Source organism: Cyprinus carpio, chromosome A5, assembly GCF_018340385.1.
Source record: "Cyprinus carpio isolate SPL01 chromosome A5, ASM1834038v1, whole genome shotgun sequence".
In the NCBI taxonomy this organism is placed as follows: domain Eukaryota; kingdom Metazoa; phylum Chordata; class Actinopteri; order Cypriniformes; family Cyprinidae; genus Cyprinus; species Cyprinus carpio.
The window spans coordinates 4,646,090-4,667,822 of NC_056576.1; the positions used below are offsets into that span (position 1 = coordinate 4,646,090).

General features: G+C 35.5%; 1 protein-coding gene across 2 annotated transcripts in view; it reads right to left on the bottom strand.

Moving 5' to 3' along the window:
- The window catches only part of LOC109079939 (serine/arginine repetitive matrix protein 3-like), a 78,569-nt gene that overhangs the window by 14,615 nt on the left and 42,221 nt on the right, over positions 1–21,733 (bottom strand). Inside the window, exons 3-11 of one of the 2 annotated variants that reach the window (XM_042757278.1) lie at positions 16,682–16,783; positions 12,502–12,630; positions 11,944–12,021; positions 11,205–11,273; positions 8,232–8,267; positions 7,593–7,643; positions 4,644–4,746; positions 2,991–3,176; positions 354–355 (exon numbers count right to left, since the gene is read on the bottom strand). In XM_042757278.1, coding sequence (XP_042613212.1) covers positions 354–355; positions 2,991–3,176; positions 4,644–4,746; positions 7,593–7,643; positions 8,232–8,267; positions 11,205–11,273; positions 11,944–12,021; positions 12,502–12,630; positions 16,682–16,783 — 756 coding nt within the window. The remainder of the gene's footprint in view (positions 1–353; positions 356–2,990; positions 3,177–4,643; positions 4,747–7,592; positions 7,644–8,231; positions 8,268–11,204; positions 11,274–11,943; positions 12,022–12,501; positions 12,631–16,681; positions 16,784–21,733) is intronic. The other variant, XM_042757277.1, reaches the window with a different exon arrangement.

Genomic DNA, 21,733 nt, shown 5'->3' on the forward strand with positions numbered 1-21,733 from the left:
GCTCGGAGAATGCGCAATATTTCTGTTCTGTTCTTTGTTTGGAACTATTTTCTTTGGTGAAATAGAACAAAACAGTCAATATTGTTCTAAAATACTTAACTAAAATCAATTCAGTTAAAATTCCTAATCTGAAACACACTCCATAAACTGAAGAATACAATAAACTTTTTATAAAGGACAATATTATATTTCAATCCATTGACTTTTCCAAGATGGCAGTGCTAATGATGAATCCTGATCCGCCAAATGCAGCCTCCACATATTTCTTATCTGTGATTGTAACATTGAGACTCATTCATCCTCTCAGCAGAACCAGGAATGTCAGCTGATTGGCTAAAAGCGTCTGATGACACCTCTCTTGATTAACAGTTCTTCACCTTACATTAAAGAAATGATCAATAATAAGGGCCGATCTGATTGCAGGTCACAGATCACCGGCTCTTTGAACACCTGGAAAAGGGTGGCTACAGTAAAACTGAGCAGAAAATGAGAGTTTCAACTGTATTGACAAGAAAAACTAGTAGACATACCCATTTAATCTACTCGGTCCAGTTCCAAATCATATGAGTGCTTTTTACACAAACAAGACAGAAAAGTTTGGGCATTTATTTGTGGGAAGAGATCATGTGAATTCATAGTGGTCAAGAAATCAACAAAACAGAGGGATGGATTGAGCAAATGAAAGGAAAGAGAGAGAGAGAGCATGAGAATTTCTGAAAAACTGCATGCAAACCATCCTAGATATAGTAAGTGTGACCAGATATCTGAACAAGAGTCTCTCCGAACGCAGGTCAAAGATTAGATAAATAACAATTCTTGTGTGTGTATTAGACACTATGTGACTGTATGAATACATATAAAATATGTGACTCTGGAGCACAAAACCAGCCTTAAGTGTCAATTTTTCAAAATTGAGATTTATACATCATCCAAAACCTGAATAAATAAGCTTTCCATTGATGTATGGTTTGTTAGAAGGACAATATTTAGCCGAGATACAACTATTTGAAAATCTGGAATCTGAGGGTGTAAAAAAAATCTAAATATTGAGAAAATCATCCTTAAATGTGTCCAATTGAAGTTCTTAGCAATGCATATTACTAATCAAAAATTACGTTTTGATATATTTACAGTGGGAAATTTACAAAATATCTTCATGGAACATGATCTTTACTTAATATCCTAATAATTTTTGCCATAAAAGAAAAATCGATAATTTTGACCCATACAATGTATTTTTGGCTGTTGCTACAAATATACCCCAGAGACTTAAGACTGCTTTAGTGCTCCAGGGTAACATATGTCATATGTCGTCATTCTTTTCGGCATAAATTCAATTAATGTTGCACTATTTCTATATAAAAGATGATCGCTGCAATTCATTCCTCCTCACTGTCTTTTTAATATACTGCTCTCACATTTTGTGGTATACAATAAAATGTACAAGATAAGCAAAACCTACAAAACAAAAAGAGTTTTTATATGATTTATATCTGAAGCTCAGACTGATTTTTAAAAAAATGGCAGTAACTCTTCACAATAAGGCCTCATTCGTTAACATTAGTCAATGCATTAGTTGCATGAACTAACAATGAACATTTATTAATCTTTTGTTAATGTTAGTTATAGAAATACAATTATTTATTGTTTGTTCATGTTAGTTCACAGTGCCTTAAAGGAATAGTTCACCCATAAATGAAAATATACTCACCCTCAGGCCATCCAAGGTGTAGATGAGTTTGTTTCTTCATCAGATTTGGAGAAATGTAACATTACATCACGTGCTCATCAGTGGATCTTCTGCAGTGAATGGTGCCGTCAAAATGAGAGTCCAAACAGCTGATAAAAACATCACAATAATCCACAAGTAATCCACACCACTCCAGTCCATCAGTTAAGGTTGGGAGAAGAGAAAAGCTGTGTGTTTGTAAACAAATCCATCATTAAGACGTTTTTAATTTCGAACTGTTGCTTCTGGCTAAAATGCAAGTCCTCTCGCCATAATAACGTTTCCTCCAGTGAAAAGTGGTCTGGTCTGAATCAGGAGAGAAATCTGTACAGATCAAGCACTGTTTACAAGCCAAAACAGCTCTAAACAAATATATGGATGGATTTTGATGTGAGAGACAACAGGAGATGGACTTTTTCTACTGGAGGAAGCGTTATTATGGATTATGGACTTGTATTTTAACCAGAAGCAACAGTTCAAAGTTAAAAACATCTTAATGATGGATTTGTTTCTTACAAACAAGCAGCTTTTGTCTTCTCCCAACATTAAGTGATGGACTGGAGTGCTGTGGATTACTTGTGGATTATTGTGATGTTTTTATCAGCTGTTTGGACTCTCGTTCTGACGGCACCCATTTACATTGTTCATAGTTAATTCATGGTAACTAATTTAGTTAACTAATGTTAACAAATGAAGCAAAAGTGTTACCAAAATATCTATATATCTGGTTGAGACATCCAATGATTCCTTCATGGGATGTTATCCAACACCAGCCACTGAATTATTAGCGATAGATGCTTTATGTAAAATAATAGTACTGTACGTCGCAAGATGCCATAACCATCAGTTTGTGTCTTTGAAATGGACATATTCAACAATTGGTTGCATTTTAGTTTCCACTGTAAGAAAAACCTTTTATACATATCCTCAACATTTCTATTCATTCTCTTTCTAGAACTGAAAAAGTCAACATGGCTTGTACGTGAAATAAAGCATGACATTATTTACAGAAGGAAAATGATGGACATCTGTCTCGACAAAACAAAACCCCTTCCCAACAAACACAAAAATGGCTTGAGAACAGAAAAACTCACGGAATGGAGCCAAAGAGGGAAAAGAGATATATAGAGTCAGCTCACACAGATATGACTGAATCAGTTGGACATGGTGTGTGTGTGTGTGTGTGTGTGTGTGTGTGTGGGATTATTAGTGAGTGATTTATAGTGGGTGATTTGGAGGTAAAATAGAGGAGACTACATACATCGTTCCCTTTATCCCCCTCCGTGTGATTGGCTCCCGAATCTTTGCCGTTGCGGACACGGACGCTGTGGTTGCCATTCTGCCACGTGATTGGCTGGTCAGCGCTGAGGGACGGCGGTGGGCTGTGGCTGGAGTGACTTCCTTCCTGTTTGTGCCTATCGTTCCTGCACTTTGCATTTGATCTGGTTTGAGAGGTCAGATTGAAATGGATTGAGTTTAGCACTTCACTCACAAGTACAATGGCAGTGCACTTCTGAAAATAATTTACTTAGTATTTTTGTCTTATTTTTCAGTACAATATCCACACATTCTTAAATGAATATACATTTACTTGAGAAGCAAAATGACATAACATATAAAGTATTGTTTTCTGAAAGATTTATTCAAATTAAGTGGCTTCATGCCAAATGGGGTAAGAAAAAGAAAACTTGTTTTCCCTTCGAATTAAGTAGATTTTTCTGAACCAACTGGCTGATGTTTTTCTTGTTTTAAGTATAAAATCACTTAATTTTCATAATTTCAAAAAACTAGATAAGACTTTATACCTTAAATATTTTTGCTTCTCAAGTAAATATGTTAAGAATGTTTAGATATTTAAAAATACTAAGAAAAAAAATCTATCTATCTATCTATCCATCTATATATATATATATCTATATACATCTATATATATATATATATATATATATATATTTTTGTATTTTTTGTTTGCAGTGTATTCGTTGTGTACCACGCATAATAAACTGTTAACTATAATATATATAAAACTATAATAAATGTTATTTTTAGTTTTGTTGCTTATCATAATGCAGGTTGTTTAAATGTTTAAAATTTGGAAATAATGGAGTTTAAAATGTGATCAATTGGGATTTTGAAAGAATTTGATCAATTTGGCATTTGAATGCAGATTTTTAAAACCGAATTTATTGATATTGCAGATGCTCTAATACTAAAATTTTAGAAATGAATCCTTTTATTCAGCAAGCACACAACAAATTGATAGTGAATGCATAATGTTACAAAATATATCTATTTTTAAAAATGCTGTTGTTTTGAACTTTCTATTCATCAAAGAATCCTGAAATATATAATTTATCCTGGTTTTAACAAAAATATGAAGCAGCACAACTGTGTTCAACATTGATAATAATCAGAAATGTTTCTTGAGCAGCAAATCATCATATTAGAATGATTTCTGAAGGATCATATGACACTGAAGACTGGAGTAATGATGCTAAAAATTCAGCTGTGCATCACAGAAATGAATTATATTTTAAAATATGTTCACATAGAAAGCAGTTATTTTAATATTACACAACATCACTGTATTTTTGATCAGATAAATGCAGCCTTGAGCTTCGAAACGTTCAATTGTAGTGTAGGTCCTTACACAATTTAACCATGTTAACGGAAAAGAAATTACATAGTTACTGCAGTAAAGTCATCATAAATTATTAAGGATCTCCTTCAAACCGAGTCTTTCTGTCATTGTGATTCATTCCCTTTCTGTGATGGCAGTGGTGACTTATACCATATTACCACAGACTTATTGTAATCATGGTATTTTGGCAGAAACTATGTTCACCATGGTAAATGTTTGTTAGAGGATGTTTGTCGGAGGGCCTGTGAAGTGGAGATAAGAGGCGATAATGGTGGGTGATTTGGAGACGCTGGCGGTGGAGGAGACGGATCCGCTGCGGGAACTACAGCAGCTGCCTCTGTGCTGAGAACTCCTGCTGGGAGACTCCACTGAACACCTGCGGGACACACACACACAAACACGTCACACCACACACACTCCACCCATACTGCTTCATCATACACCTCACAGTCCGTTTCATCATTCCCAGTCATTCGTTTCATAAACAATCCATGCATACAGCCTACATGGACAATTTTTTTTTAATTTTTTTTTTATGAAATAACAAAACAGAAAATAAATAAATACATACATACAAATAATGGCTCCCTGATAGCACACATACATCACGGAGTCATCAATTTGATGTATCTGCATGATGTATTTTTTATAGTGTTTGCTCATCTGCTATACGTCTCTAAGATGTTTCCTATCAGATGTCACATAGACATTTAGAAGATGTCTTTGATGTTTATGATTGAGAATGTATGCAAAACTGCTTTTAATCCGATGTTTTTACCCAACAGATATTTTCCTGATGAAATGCTTTTCAAATCTTGTAGAAGTACGTGTGCCTGGGTTTTTACTGGATAACAGCAAAAGCATTATAAATGTTGCTTTCACTTATTTTGTGTAAAAATATTTCGCTTATTTTAGGCTATAAGAATTTGATAAAAATATTAAATCAAAATGGCATTAAGCGATTAACAACTTGAAACATTGTTTTAAGAAATCAGTCATTCAGTGCAAACTAATAAAATAACAACAAAAGACAAGAAATTAATATAATAATAAAATAAACCTATGCAGGTTGCTATGCAGTTGCTAAAAAGTTCTGAGTGGTTGTCAAGGCATTGCTAGGTGGTTACTATGGTGTTTTAGACAGTTTTCTTTTGGGTGGTTGTTGGGGTGTTGCTATGCAGTTGCTAAAAAGTCCTGAGTGGTTGTCAAGGCATTGCTAGGTGGTTACTATGGTGTTTTAGACAGTTTCTTTTGGGTGGTTGTTGGGGGTGTTGCTATGCAGTTGCTAAAAAGTTCTGAGTGGTTGTCAAGGCATTGCTAGGTGGTTACTATGGTGTTTTAGACAGTTTCTTTTGGGTGGTTGTTGGGGTGTTGCTATGCAGTTGCTAAAAAGTCCTGAGTGGTTGTCAAGGCATTGCTAGGTGGTTACTATGGTGTTTTAGACAGTTTCTTTTGGGTGGTTGTTGGGGTGTTGCTATAGAGTTGCTAAAAAGTCCTGAGTGGTTGTCAAGGCATTGCTAGGTGGTTACTATGGTGTTTTAGACAGTTTCTTTTGGGTGGTTGTTGGGGTGTTGCTATGAAGTTGCTATGCAGTTGCTAAAAAGTCCTGAGTGGTTGTCAAGGCATTGCTAGGTGGTTACTATGGTGTTTTAGACAGTTTATTTTGGGTGGTTGTTGGGGTGTTGCCATGTGGTTGCTAAAATGTCCTGAGTGTTGCCAAGGCATTGCCAGGAGGTTGCTGGGGAGTTTTAAATGGTTACTAGGGTGTTGGTAGCAGTTGTCAGGGTTTTACTATGTGATTGCTAAAATGTATCGACTGGTTGTCAGTGCATTGCTAGGTGGATGGTGTTGTGGTCGGTTGCTGGGGTGTTGCTATGCAGTTGCTAAAAAGTCCTGAGTGGTTGTCAAGGCATTGCTAGGTGGTTACTATGGTGTTTTAGACAGTTTATTTTGGGTGGTTGTTGGGGTGTTGCTATGCAGTTGCTAAAAAGTTCTGAGTGGTTGTCAAGGCATTGCTAGGTGGTTACTATGGTGTTTTAGACAGTTTCTTTTGGGTGGTTGTTGGGGTGTTGCTATGCAGTTGCTAAAATGTCCTGAGTGGTTGTCAAGGCATTGCTAGGTGGTTACTATGGTGTTTTAGACAGTTTCTTTTGGGTGGTTGTTGGGGTGTTGCTATGCAGTTGCTAAAAAGTTCTGAGTGGTTGTCAAGGCATTGCTAGGTGGTTACTATGGTGTTTTTAGACAGTTTCTTTTGGGTGGTTGTTGGGGTGTTGCTATGCAGTTGCTAAAAAGTCCTGAGTGGTTGTCAAGGCATTGCTAGGTGGTTACTATGGTGTTTTAGACAGTTTATTTTGGGTGGTTGTTGGGGTGTTGCCATGTGGTTGCTAAAATGTCCTGAGTGTTGCCAAGGCATTGCCAGGAGGTTGCTGGGGAGTTTTAAATGGTTTCTAGGGTGTTGGTAGCAGTTGTCAGGGTTTTACTATGTGATTGCTAAAATGTATCGACTGGTTGTCAGTGCATTGCTAGGTGGATGGTGTTGTGGTCGGTTGCTGGGGTGTTGCTATGCATTTGCTAAAATGTTCTGAGTGGCCATCAGTGCATTACTAGATGGTTGCTATGGCATATAACATGGTTACAATAGTGTTGTCAGTAATTGCCGGGTGTGGTTGCTAAAAAGTTTTGAGTTGACAGCATTGCTATGTTTTTCCAGGGTGTTCTAGATGGTTACTAGGGTGTTGTGGGTGGTTGTTGCCATGCATTTGATTTTGACTGGTTGTCAGTGCATTGCTAGGTGGTTTCTAGTGGGATCTAGATGGTACAAGATCATTGTGGGTGGTTGCTATGGTGTTGCTATGCATTTGCTAAAATGTTTCAAATGTTTGACAGTGCATTGCTAGGTGGTTGCTAGGTTGTTCTAGATGGTTACTAGGGTGTTGTGGGTGGTTGCCAGGGTGTTGCTATGTGGTTTCTAACACGTTTCAAGTGGTTGTCAGTGCTAGGTAGTTGCTAAGGTATTCTAGATGGTTGCTGCGTGCTTGCTTACTATCCCAAGTGAAAAATCTCAACTCTGATTGCTTAGAAAATTAATATCATTAAATCATTAAACTCTGTATTCAGTGCATTGGGTTTTTATTGTCAGACTGAGGCATTATGATGCACGTAAGCATAATTCTGAACACTGAGCATTTTAGAGAAGCAAACGGCAGAATAAACATTACTCACCTCTTCTTCTGTTTGTTCTTGTCTTTGTGTTTGTTTTTGGGGCTCCCAGATCTGAAAGCATAAAACAAACACATCTAACTAAATAAGAAATCATCTAACTAAATAAGCTTAAAGTCTTAAAATCAAAACAGAATTATGTTAAATTGTGTTGAGTTTGCAAGGTACAGCTGCTTCAGTGAACACTTCTGATGTAATATGTACAGTTTAGGTACTAATATGCATTCTTTAGGGGTAAATAAAGTGCAATGGTGTAACTTTTTCAAAGGTGACACCATCTGTACAATTTTTTCGGAGAGTGTAGACGTCTATGAGCAGAACTGCAGATTGTTTTCTGAATTACTTATTAATTTTATGCTGTTTTCTTCTGTGTTGTTTGTACAACTATTCAAAGAGACAGGCTACTATTCAACAAGTGTTTTCTAGGCCAGTCTACTACTGCGGTATCATTGATTTTTGATTTATAAGCCCCTAAACTGCACATACAAGCAAAATAAACCGTGGCTGGCCATCACTTTGATTGTCAATCGATGGCTCTTGAACAAACTGTGAAGTGGATGTTGGCTCTGCAAAACTAATATGAATCCAACACAATTCCCAGAGCATAAAATCGAACAGATCTGGGATTACATCAATGTTTACCTGTGTCTCCTCTTCCTCCTTGAGCCAGATGTGGACCTGAGAAAGAGGAAATGCTGGGTTAGATATTAAATTATGATCACCAGAAAACTGCTGCTGTTTACATCAGTGGATATTGTAGTTTTAGGCTTCAAAATTCAACCTAAAGTCAGGCTTTAATGTCTGAATGTCATGCATTAGATACCAGTATACAAAAGCAAAAGTCATTTATTGATAACTCTTTCCCCGCCATTGATGTACTTTCACAGCTTTCTGTGTTTTTGCTGTTTTACGGTAGGAGGCACTATTAAACATCTGAAAGAGTACTGAATCTTTGGATCAAACACAGGCAAAGAAGAAGCAGAAACAAGCAATTATACAGTATATGTAAGCAAATGCATATGTAAAATAACACAACATATAACACAGCATATAAATCAAAACTGTCTAACATTACCGAATGAAATGTTGATCCAGGATGTGGTTTAGGACTGTGCTTATCGGGATGTAGCATTTGTCAAAAACACGATTTCTTTCATAAAAACTATCCCACATTCAAGTTTTGATAAAATAAGAATGCATGAAGCTAGAATAACATTTCTGGTGGGGAAAGAGTTAAGAAAGTTGCACAATCACGCTTTACAAACAAAACATTTGACAATAATAGGTTTGTCTGGTTTGAAATTAATAAAAGACTGATCTAGTGTTGTGGTAATAATTTTGGATATCCACTAAAAAATTAAAAGAAACATCAGCATTAAAAGACACTGAGCAAAAATAATGTAGAAAAGTGGCATTAGTGAAGAGAAAAGGTGATGTGGCATTTAAATGATATTTTATATCTAATGCAAAGACATTAATTTTTAATTGTGATTGAAATATCTACAGTATATATTCTTTGAGGGTCACTGTATGTACATCTGTTTTAGCAACTTTTTTTTAAGGTAATTTAACACAGAATAAGACCAGATATACCACAGTTTCGCCTTTAAACATCTCTGCTCAATCCATACTGTAAGGAAAAACTGACTCTGTTTCTGCACTCAATTTCTAACTCTCTTCCACACTTTTCCCCTCATACACACTCTAACACTACTGAAGCTGCTGTAATAAGACATTGACTCAAGGATCCAGCATGTTTCCGTTGTGTGTTGGCTATTATATACATCTGACACAAACAGATACACATGCACCCAAGCATCTGTCAGTCCTGTCATGTTTTCTTGATAAAGGAAAAAAAAACAGGAGAGGAGAAAGCTGTTATAAAGCCGTCAGAGTGACGTGAGATGAATAAAAATGATCTGTCCTGTACAGAGAAGACTGCATTGTATTGGAGAAATATAAAGCATGTTGGTCTCTACATCAAGTTTGTTAATTATAAATATGTATGTATGAATTTATATATTTTTATAAAATATAAATAACTTTTATTTTTTTTTTGTGTATATATATTTTTATATATATATATATATATATATATATATATAATCTCTTATATCTTAACACTATAGGCACAAGTCAACATGCATGAAGTAAAAACTGAATAAACACTTAAGAGGCCATACGAAACTCTATCAAGTCTGCAGTGGGCCAGAAATTCATAATAAATTATTCATTCATCAGATGCTTTTATCCACAGTGACTAGCATTACATACAAGCTTTATGTTTTATCAGTTTGTGTTCCTTGGGAATTGAACACATGACCTTGGTATTGCTAGCACTGTGCTCTACAGGATCTCTATGTCAAGACCACTATATACAGAGAATCATATAACATTTTCAAAACAGACTGCTGTGTGAAAACCACCTTATGAATTTTAATAGAGAAGAGGTCATGACAAGAGGAAACTCGGAAGAAACCTGCATAGTGATACACGGATATACACACACTAAGTGCAATAATAGAAAGACAGACAGAAACCAAAGCATTTAAAATGCTGACACGTCCGTTTATCAATATTTGGACAAGGACATTTTTTAAGACTGTAAAGGCACAAAATACTGCAGATATTTCTGACATAATATCATGAATATTTGCTGAATGCAGAAAGGTCTTTGTGTAAAGCACGCTTATCTTGTTCATGCCTGGTGCTATTTTTGGACATTGAGTTGAGTTTGCTCTAGTCCTTGATGCTTCCGGTCAAAATACAAATGCTAATAATAAAATATTAACAAGAACAGTTTAAATCTGCCCAAGACATTTTCTGTTCAAATTAGAATCTGAGGCTGTTCTCGGAATGTTAATTGTGTCCAGTTTCAACTCAATTTCGAAAGTTTTTAAAATAAAGGATACTAATATAGAATGAGTAAAAGTTCTTAAAACTGATCAGCATAATCCATTCTTGAATAAACTGATTTATATTCAAAATATCAAGCATAAAAATACTAAGTATATCTTAAAAATATCCTTTGTTACTCAAATACAAATGACAATTTTAGGCAATTATTTGGCTATGTCCAACTTCAGTGATATTCAGAGATTTTATTAAGATAGTGAAGTTATTTATTATTGTGATATTTACAGTACATATAGCAACTGAATAATTTTTTAGATCGTATGCTACAGGTTTATTTTGGAGAGTTTTTTCACACAGTCATCATCACAGAAACAGAAATTTTATTTGGATTTTTAATCCAGTTTTGTGTGTGAAACCTTTGAAATCTAAACAAATAGCAGGTCAATATGATAACATAAGGATATAAAAACAGATATTTAAAGTAGAGATTAAAATCATGGTCAGTTTATTCGTCTCATTAGAAATGGAAGTCTAGATTTTGTGCATTGCATTGTGGGATACAATATCTGATGCAGTGTGCTCTGTGCATAATGCAGATTTTGGCTAATGAAGTAGGTTATGATGATATTTGTGTGGCATGCATGAATACTGAAAATTTGCATATTCTAATAACATTGGCTGGGAAATCAGTGTTAATTGATCAGCGAATGATGTACACCTGTGTGATTGAATGCCCCCCCCCCACACACACACACACACCTGTCTCTTTTGTGTTTCTTTCCGCTTTTCTTCCTCTTGTCTCTGCGGGTTGGAGACGAGCTGTCGGCTCTGTGGGTCACACAAACACAACAACAATTAAATATCAAGCACATACCGTCGCTCTCATCCATTTTTTCAGTCAATTATATTTAAATGTTCTTCTTGACCTTTTTCACTCTCGCATTTTTGTTTCTTGATAAAGTATGTCAAGCATTACTAATACTACTGCTTATACATAGAATTTGCGTAATCTTAACAAACCTCTAAATATTACATTTCAATTTTTGGCTCAAAAACTCAAAATGAGTCAAATAAGAGATCACACTGGTAATTACTAGGGGTGCACGATAAATATCGGCCGATAATTAATGCGCAAAGTTCATTATCAACCTAGATTTGCGCAGCTTGTCAGTTAACAACGGCTCTGTGTAGTAACAGCTGCTCTATGTAAAATCACGCACCTGATGGAATTTACCACTGATTAGAGAACCGGCTTTACTGATGAGATGCGCATTAATTATCGGCCGATATTTATCGTGCACCCCTAGTAATTACAGGTTAATTTGAGCACACTGCATTGCTGGATACAGTGTTTCTGTTGTATATTGCTGGTCCGGTCGGTGTTGTATAGGTTATTTAGGTATTCTATGCATACTATGCACAGTATACTTGCTATTGGGTGAAATTACTTTTCAGTACATGATGCTGCACTGCATTAAATCACAGAAAGCAAACTGACCGACTGTGTCTTCTTGCCTTCTTCTTTTTCCTCTTCTTTGGCCGAGGGGAAGGTGAACTGCTGGATTTCCTCTTGGATCTAGAGTAGAAGACAAGAAATGGAGTAAACAAACGCAGTGTTGGATATATATAGTGGAAAATTACTGAGTGATTATAATCTTTTCCAAATCTTTAAATCTTGACATGCATACTTTAAAATATGTTTCTCTGTTTGCAAATTAAACATGTAAAATTACCCACGATTGCTCCATATTTAATATTTAACAATAATATTTAATATTATTTTTAAATAAATAAATAGCAACAACAATAATAGTTAATCCATTTTTACCACTTTATGAGCATCTTTTCCTGAATATGAACAGGTTCACAAATCTCGAGTTCATTTCTATGGGATATTCTGTAGAAAGCTAGCAACTGTAACCAAGGAGAATGCAGTTTATTGAAGGATCACTTATGCTTAATATAACAATAACTTCCTCTAGAATTTCTCTCAGGGTGCTTGTAGGTGTTGAGTTTAGAGGAGACGCTCTGTGTTCTTCCTTTCTCAGCTTTTTACCTGCACTCATCGTAGGCAGTTGAATCTTGCTTGTAATATTCTCCATCCCACTCATAGTCTTCCTCATAGCCGTCAATGTATGCAGCGTTTTCCACATGATCTTCATCCTCGTGAGGAAGCAGTCTGACCCTGTGCATTCAGGAGATAATGGTCAAAGGTCATGACCTGCGCTGGTCTAAAATGCAGCAATGAGCTATTATGACTCATTCTTGCAATGTCTCAAACTGTGCTATCAGATATGAGTCTTCATTTTACTCTAATGTATGTTAGAACATTTGTGACCCTGGACCACAAAACCAGTCTTAAGTGTCAATTTTTCAAAATTGAGATTTATACATCATCTGAGAGCTGAATAAATAAGCTTTCCATTGATGTGTGGTTTATTAGGATCGGAAAATATTTGGCCGAGATACAACTACTTGAAAATCTTGAAAACAACAAATCGTCTAAATTAACTACGGAAGTTCTAAGCGGCCATCCATTATAATTTTTTTCCTTTTTGTTTTCTCGTTATAACGACTTAATTTTCTCGTTATCGCGACATAACGAAAGTCGTTTTCTCGTTATAACGACTTAATTTTCTCGTTATCTCGACACAACGAAAGTTTGTTTTCTCGTTATAACGACATGAAAGTTTTACTGTTGCTATAGTAACGAACTCAACTTTGACAGGCATCTGATGGACAGCCATGCAGGCGCTCTTACTGTAGCCTATATTTCAGCAAACTTTGCTTCGCCTAGGTAATAATAACGTCTAAATACTGTATAAATAAAGGCTGATCAATCACTGTTGATTTTTTCCAGAGACAGTACAACAAACGTTTTGTTTTTGTAATTAACATGTTTAAATGGCAACACCCCGCGCCATTAGAGCTGCTTGGATTAAACTCACTTTTAATTTTCCCTTTATATGAAATAAAATTATATATAATTTGTAATTTGTAGTAGTCATTATGTGGCAGATATCATGTGTGTTACAAGCTTCTGTTTGAAAAGAGCGTTCATGTGTACGTGTAGTGTATGTGTGTGTGTGTAGAAAAAAACCATTACAACATTACAGAACAAAACTGAATTAAATTAGCCTATGGATTTTACATATACATCACATTTCTCATAAATATGGTTAACAATAAAGATTCGTAATAAGGAAAAGAAGCACATCAGCCTACATCGTTAAATCCCGTCCTACTGTAGATAAACAGAACACTCTCCGCTTATGAACTACCTAATCATTAAATTAAAATTAAATTTAAATTAATCATGAGCCTAATAAGAAGCACAAATATAATATATATTGGTGCAAACAGAATACAGTGATGTCAACCTTGGTTTTGATAAGCAGTTATTGATGAAACAGAATGCGTTGGTGAAACTCATGCATCTAGCAGGAACTTAATACACAAAATATTCATATTGATTCAAGCATTTAACATTTATGAATTAATTAAATGTCAGTAATAAACAAGACTGCACAAATTATAGCGATCACGAGGAAGGTTCGCGTACAGTAAAGTGGATAGTATACAACACCCCATCAGTTATATTCAGGTCTATAGTGCCACCTGCTGGCGCAGTTTTGTAAATTCTTAGAGAAAATTAAGTCGTTATAACGAGAAAACGAACTTCGTTATGTCGAGATAACGAGAAAATTAAGTCGTTATAACGAGAAAACGAACTTCGTTATGTCGAGATAACGAGAAAATTAAGTCGTTATAACGAGAAAACGACTTTCGTTATGTCGAGATAACGAGAAAATTAAGTCGTTATAACGAGAAAACGAACTTCGTTATTTCGAGATAACGAGAAAATTAAGTCGTTATAACGAGAAAACGAACTTCGTTATTTCGAGATAACGAGAAAATTAAGTCGTTATAACGAGAAAACGACCTTCGTTATGTCGAGATAACGAGAAAATTAAGTCGTTATAACGAGAAAACAAAAAGAAAAAAAATTATAATGCATGGCCGCTTAGAACTTCCGTAATTAACTCCTTAGCAATGCATATATTACTAATCAAAAATGAAGTTTTGATATATTTATGGTGGGGAATTTACAAAATATCTTCATGGAACATGATCTTTACTTAATTTTCTAATGATTTTTGGCATAAAAGAAAAATCGATAATTTTGACCCATACGATGTATTTTTTGCTATTGCTATAAAAATACTTGTGCAACTTATGACTGGTTTTGTGGTCCAGGGTCACATTTTTCTCTTAGTTAAGTCAACATCTATTTATTTACCCTACCAATAATTTCTTAAACGAATAAGGAACAAATATTTCTTAGAAACAGAATAAAGGTGATTATACAATGTGATAATGAAGGTGCCAGCTTTTACAAGAATTCCTGGAGAGGTACTAACAGACCTATTTTTCTGTCACACTCACTTTTTATAATCTATCTACCTCATTATAAAGCCTTAACTTATCCTCATTATCCTTCCTAACATGTGTCTTGATCAATTAAAATTAGCATTTCACTACTTCAGGCGATCTTATCTAAAGCTGTAATGATTCTTCATCACAGTGGTAAATGTCACCATCCTGCTTCTGCAAAAGTGCTTTTATAAACAGCCTGACAGTCCTGTGATATAAAAGAAAATTTGTACAAATATGGGTAAAAGGGTAGTATTATTCTGCACCATCTGAAAACAGCTCTTTCAATGAATATAAGTGCATTTTAAATGATTTTGTCTTGGATTTACCCAGTTGTACTTGTACTTTGATTAATGCGTATTGTTTATGTGAATTAATGCATTTTGATTTGTTTAAATGTTTTTATGTTTATGTGTGTGCTGCCTGTCTTGGCCAGGACCCTCTTGTAAAAGAAATGTTAAATCTCAAGAGTTTTTAATTTTCTGGTTTAATAAAGGTTGAATAAAAATGGGTTAAAAGGGAACATAAGGGTTCTGTGACTGAACAGAAGGGTTAAATGATAAGGATTCTGTGACATAAAAGAAGGGGTAAATGACAACATACTTGAAGGGTCCTATGATGGAACAAAAGGGTTAAATCAAAACATAAGAATTCTGTGATGAAAAAGAAGGGTTAAATGTCATAATTAGGGTTCTGTGACAGAAAACGAGGGTTAAATGACAACATCTTGGAAGGATCCTGTGATGAAACTTAAGGGTTAACTGACAAAATTAGGGTTCCGTGAGAGAAAAGAAGGGTTAAATGACAACATAAGGACCCTGTGATTGAACATAATGGTTAAATTTCAAAATTGGGGTTCTGTGACAGAACAGAGGGGTTAAATGAAAACATACTGGAAGGGTCCTATGATGGAACAGAAGGGTTAAATGAAAATGTAAGGATACTGTGATTAAACAGAAGGGTTAAATGACAAAATTAGGGTTCTGTGACAGAACAGAAGGGTTAAATGACAACATACAGAATGGCCAGAATAGGAAGTTAGATTTAAGATGAAAAGGCTTTTTTTATTAGATTGGTCTCTGGGTGAAGGAGGTAATGTATGGTCACTGAGGTTTCCTTGGGGCTGTGCTATGGCATTAACGCAGGGTCATTTATGATCTGTAGAGAGTATTAAATCATGATCATCTCCTGCTTCTGATAAAGGACCTGCTCCCACAAGCTAAGAAAGTTTGTGTGTGTACAGCTGAAACAAACACATTAGGCCTATATGCGGCAGAACACAACATGGCCTCATCATTTGCTCCTCATTTTGATGCACTAGTGCTAAAAAGTTTCTGTGTTCATCGGTAGATAAAAAACAGAGTAGGCATTTCCCAAAGATTCATTTTAGTGAATCAGTTTGTTCAGACAGTTCATGTAAATGAACCAGAAAGAAAAATTATTCATTTCAACCACTGTGATGCATTTTTGCATTGCATTATTTAGCTAAATGGTTTTCCAGCCAGTTACATAAATTAGGGTGTTTCTAGTTTCTAGTAAATGCATTTAATGTAAATTTATCTATTTAACATCCAGTATCTATTCACTGGCATTGAGATTTGTATTATGGATGGTTTCTATAAGTGCTGGTCAGCGTTATCATTAATCACAGTAATACAATGACGCACACAAATGTTATCTAATACTGTCTCTACAGGAAACACACACTATAGTATATTCAATTACTTTGGGAAGATAAGATCAGAGCAGATCAATCGTTTGCTCATTCACTGTCTGACACACATCATGTGTGATTGACTCACGGTGGACGTGGGTGCAAGCCTTCTCGAGTTATCACACCCTCCTTCTCCATCAGCATCTGCCGAAACGTTCCAACCTTCTGTCGGATTTCTTCTTCGGAATACCTACAAACAAAAATGAATGTGTAAAATGACAACAATCTCCTCAATAAAACATGATTTAAGGAATCATTCAGGAGTGATTTTCACCCAATGAATGGCAAAACAGGTGAAAAAATCCCAGCAAACATTGAAGGAAGGAGCCAATCCACTGTAATTAACCCTGCCAGCAACCATCCAGAAAAACTTTTGCACAGGTCACCACTCACATTTTCTTCTTTTTAATCTCCCCACTTTCAGAGATGTGCTAAAAATGCGTAAATAAACGCAGCATGGAAACATTCAGCCCCGCCAAGGGTTTGGATATTAAATGGGCCATTCTCATTTTCTCCAGAGAAAACTACGGTAAACAAGATTACCATAGTGTGTGTGAGAGAGAGAGGCTGTCGAGCCTCACAGTTTGGCTGTAACATGATTTCAGAGGTGCACAGCTGCCTGCAGGGGGCGCTGGACCAGAGCAATGTCACGATGCAGAAATCTGTGGGTGGTAAAGGTGACTTGACAGTCAGCACACTCAAACGAAAGTGTGCACTTGATAACATTTGAACCCATACGGTGCAAAAAGAGATGGCACTGAAATCCTGTTTCAAAACAAAAAAGATGTGCTCCCTTCTTTTGGCCAAATTCTAAGACGAAGTTGCATGCAACAAGCTGAGTGAAAAAATCTATCAAACACATGAAGAGAAATATGCGGGAAACTGCCACTCATTAGTATAAATCATTCTATAAATGCTTGAAAGCATTGCAATAGTTACACTACCAGTCAAAAGATTGGAATAATTACGTTTATTTTGCTAAGTGCATTAATTTAATAAAACATACAGTAAAAACTGCAATATTCTATTAATTGTTTTCTATTTGAATATATTTTAAAATTCCCGTGATCAAAGCTGAATTTTAAGCATCATTACTCCGGTCCTCAGTGTCACATGATCAATCAGAAATCTTTCCAAAATATTATATATTTCACAATTTTACTGTTTTTACTGTATTTCTGATCAAATACAGTAAATGCAGCCTTGGTGAACAGAAGTGACTTCGTTCAAAAACATTAAAAATTATTTGTAGTGTAAATGTAGTTTAAATAATGACTATTTTCCCCAATATTTGTGTGTGCTGTGCATTTTTATGCATTACAGCAGGTTACCAACATGCTACCAATAAATTCAACTGTGAGTCAAATCTTGTGCATATCACAATGATGTAAACAGCTCCATTTAAGTCAGCATGCTCTCTATGTACATGTAGGCAGCAGACAGCAGGGCAGCTCACTAGATTTTGGAACTGAGCAGGTTTTCACACACAGGTCAAAGCAGCACATGACGCGTATGTCGAGGTGTGTTGATGTAAGTCATGTGAAAGGGTCGTAACACATCGGCACATGAAACCTGCACCTGCTGTCTGGTTAAAGTAGACTGGTGTAACCACGGGCAACCATTGTGCATTCAGCTCAGCTGGTAATGTATGGCATCACAATAGCAGGTTTTATCAGCCTCTGCCCAGAGCTGCTGCACACAGCGGCGCATGAGGAGGATGATGTGCGTGTTTGTGTAGAAGCCAAACTTTCCTGCTATAAAAGCTTATGCTGGAGGGGCTGGAGATAATGCTGCTTTTTCAAATCCATTCTGATATAAGCACACACACACACACACACACACACACACACACACACACACACACACACACACACACACACAAGATATAAATGAATTTCTATGTTTTTTTCGTGGAATATGACCTCAGATGCGTTAAAATCAGTTTGGTTGGAGTAGGATTTTTCAACTCTATATCTACAAAATGATGAATAATGAATGTGCATCTGCTGTGTTTTTGCTTTTTTATGTTTCTATTCAACTTGTGAAGGTCCTGTAAATTGAATCATCATATGTAACCCTGGACCACAAAACCAGTCATAAGTCGCATGAGTACATTTATAGCAATAGCCTACAATACATTGTATGGGTCAAAATTATAGATTTTTCTTTTATACCAAAAATCATTAGGATATTAAGTAAAGATCATGTGCCATGAAGATATTTTGTAAATTTGCTACCGTAATTATATTAAAAATTTATTATCATTAGTAATATGCATGGCTAAGGACTTCATATGGAGAACTTTAAAGGCGATTTTCTCAATATTTAGATTTTTTTTGCACCCTCAAATTTTCAAATAGTTGTATCTCGGCCAAATATATATCCTATCCTAACAAAAGCTTATTTATTCATTAATATTTATTATTAATAAAAAACAATTGACCCTTATGGTTGGTTTTGTGGTCCTTGGTCACATATATTCTGTTGTAATTGTACAGTAATATGGTATTTTGTTCATACATTTTAGATTTATTGCAAGTTTACAAAAAATAAAAATAATAATTTGAACAAATTTACCATTAATACAGATGCTGTATCCATTTCATGACATGTTTTCTTAGTGACATGCTCCCAACTCAGCTATGGTTTTTAATATCTCGTTTGTGACTAATTATTTTATTGGGCTTCCAAATGTCATGATATTGTATAACAAAGAAAATAAACATTTATACACTACCATTCCAAAGTTGATCAATTTTGAAAACAAAGCTGCTTCATATGTTTGTGCAAACTGTGATACATTTAATTTTTAAGGATTCTTTGATGAACAGAAAGTTCAAAAGAACAGCATTTATTTGAAATAGAACTTTTATAACATAATAAATGTCTTTACCATCACTTTTGATCAATTCAATGCATCCTTGGTGAATAAAATTATTAATTTATTTTTAAAAAAGTCTTTCTGACCACAAACATTTGGACGATAGTATATTTGAGATAACAACTGATGCCACTCAGTGAATTAATGCTAGCATACAGCTGTTCAGCATTGCACATTGCTTGTTATTTCACTTTCTATTTATAAAAAGAAATGGAAGGCAGTGCATGTGCTCATGTTAAACATATGCCAAACATGACCTGCAGGGGGCTCTAGACATGTTTGGAAAGAGCAACTGTAACACACACACACACCCCTTCATCCTGGCCACAATGGACAAAGCCTTATTAGGCCAATTAGATAATAATGACAAGAGCGAAGTCGCCATCATTAGCAAAAGACTCCTAGGACATTCATGCACCTTCTGTCTGTTTTGTTTAACCGTGAATCGATAGCACTGATTAACCTCGTTTAATAGCACATACTCCCCTGTGCACCTAATGAAGCCGCCGGTTCAATGCTGAGCATATAGAGACGGATTAGAGAGGATGGTGCGACAAACCGTGCGTGCAGCCTATTAATCAATAATATCAATACTGATGCTGCAGACTGTACCGACAAATTGTCAACTCGTGCATTTTTATTTCAGCAAAAAACAAAAAACAAACTGGTTTTATTGTGCATAATATCAATTTAGGTGTTTATTGTTAACCTGACTTGCTATGTCCATATTATTGAATCACTGAGTTATTAACCTAATAACAAGGAACGTTTCCAGAATGTTCTCTCAAAGTTATGAACAAACGTTCTTCCAGTATGTTATCTGTTCTTTAATAATGTTTTCAAAACATTAGAAAACAATAACTTTAACAAAAACATGATTTATTATTTCTGAAACACTTACTTGTTTCAGGATGTTCAGAGAACATTCAAAGTAAAGTTTCTGTAGTGTTTGCAAAATTATAAAATGCAATGTTTCTTATGATTAATAACTTAATCATAACTTAATGAGAACATTCTTAGAACATATTTTTTGGGTAACTCCTGAAAGTTTAATCTACTAAATTCACAAATGATTTGTGGACCAGTTCATTAAAAAGAATCGTCTCAAAAGATTTGTTCAACGGACTGGTCTCAGAGAAGATGACTGGATATGGAGAATAAATGTTGAAATGAAGTGCTGTTTTATGGTTTTTATTAAAGGAAAAGCCATGTTAGTGTTTCAAACTATTACATTTAAAAATTAAGAGAGTTTCGGTAATCCATCAAAAAACAGCACGTTTTTCTTCGAATTAAGTAAAGAGTGAAAAGTCAGATATTATGCTTTGGAATGTAGTGAATGAAAAGTAAGCGTTCATAAATATGAATTTATTAGTTCTCATACTACTACACACAACATATGGCTGTAAAAAACCAATAACAACTTAAATGTGTCTCGCCATGCTATTTAAACTAACACACTGAAACTTTTTTAATTTCTTTCTTATACTATGTTTATATGATGTCATCAACATTTCATAATTTATTCCTCGCAAAAAAAAATGCCTTTTTTCACAGAAACAACACACTCCACCTTTGCTCTCGATGGAAAATTGCTTCCAAATCCTAAGAAGCGAATGTCAGACTTTAATTAAATGAGTGTTTATTGAACACAGCATGAGTTGATCTGATTGGTTGGTGGTTTACAGTAAGGTTAAGCACTAAGGTCTGATAAAAACGTTCATGTGGAGCCCTCATGTGTATTTATGAGCTTCAGACTCGTTTGGGAATCCAGTTACACAACGGACTGCATCTTTCCTTACTGGAGTAGATCTTTCTATCCGTCCATCCATTGACCTGAGTCTCAGCACTCTTCTCCAGGGAACGTGTAAATTATATATGAAGCCTCATCCTCGTCTCCATCTGTCCGTCCCTGTCTCTCTGGCTGCGGACAGGTCTGATCCCGGAGGTGGAGGCAGATGGAGGCATTGGGCCGCTGGCGTAGCCTGTGGCCGGGAGCGATTAACCAGAGCACCGCTCCAACAGTAACACTCCACTAATTGGTTCCTGCTGGGGTGAAAATGCCAGACGACCAACTACTGCTGGATTTTTTCACCTGTTTTATCATCCGACAGGTGCACAAACACAAGTCCAGTCGCTTATAATAGAACAGCACACCTCCGCTCAACAAGACGCATGTAGCTCAAACGCTTGCAGGCCGTATTTAGTTTACACTCTACACATTTCTAAAAGGGAATTCAGTGGACCTACTGTATTACCACA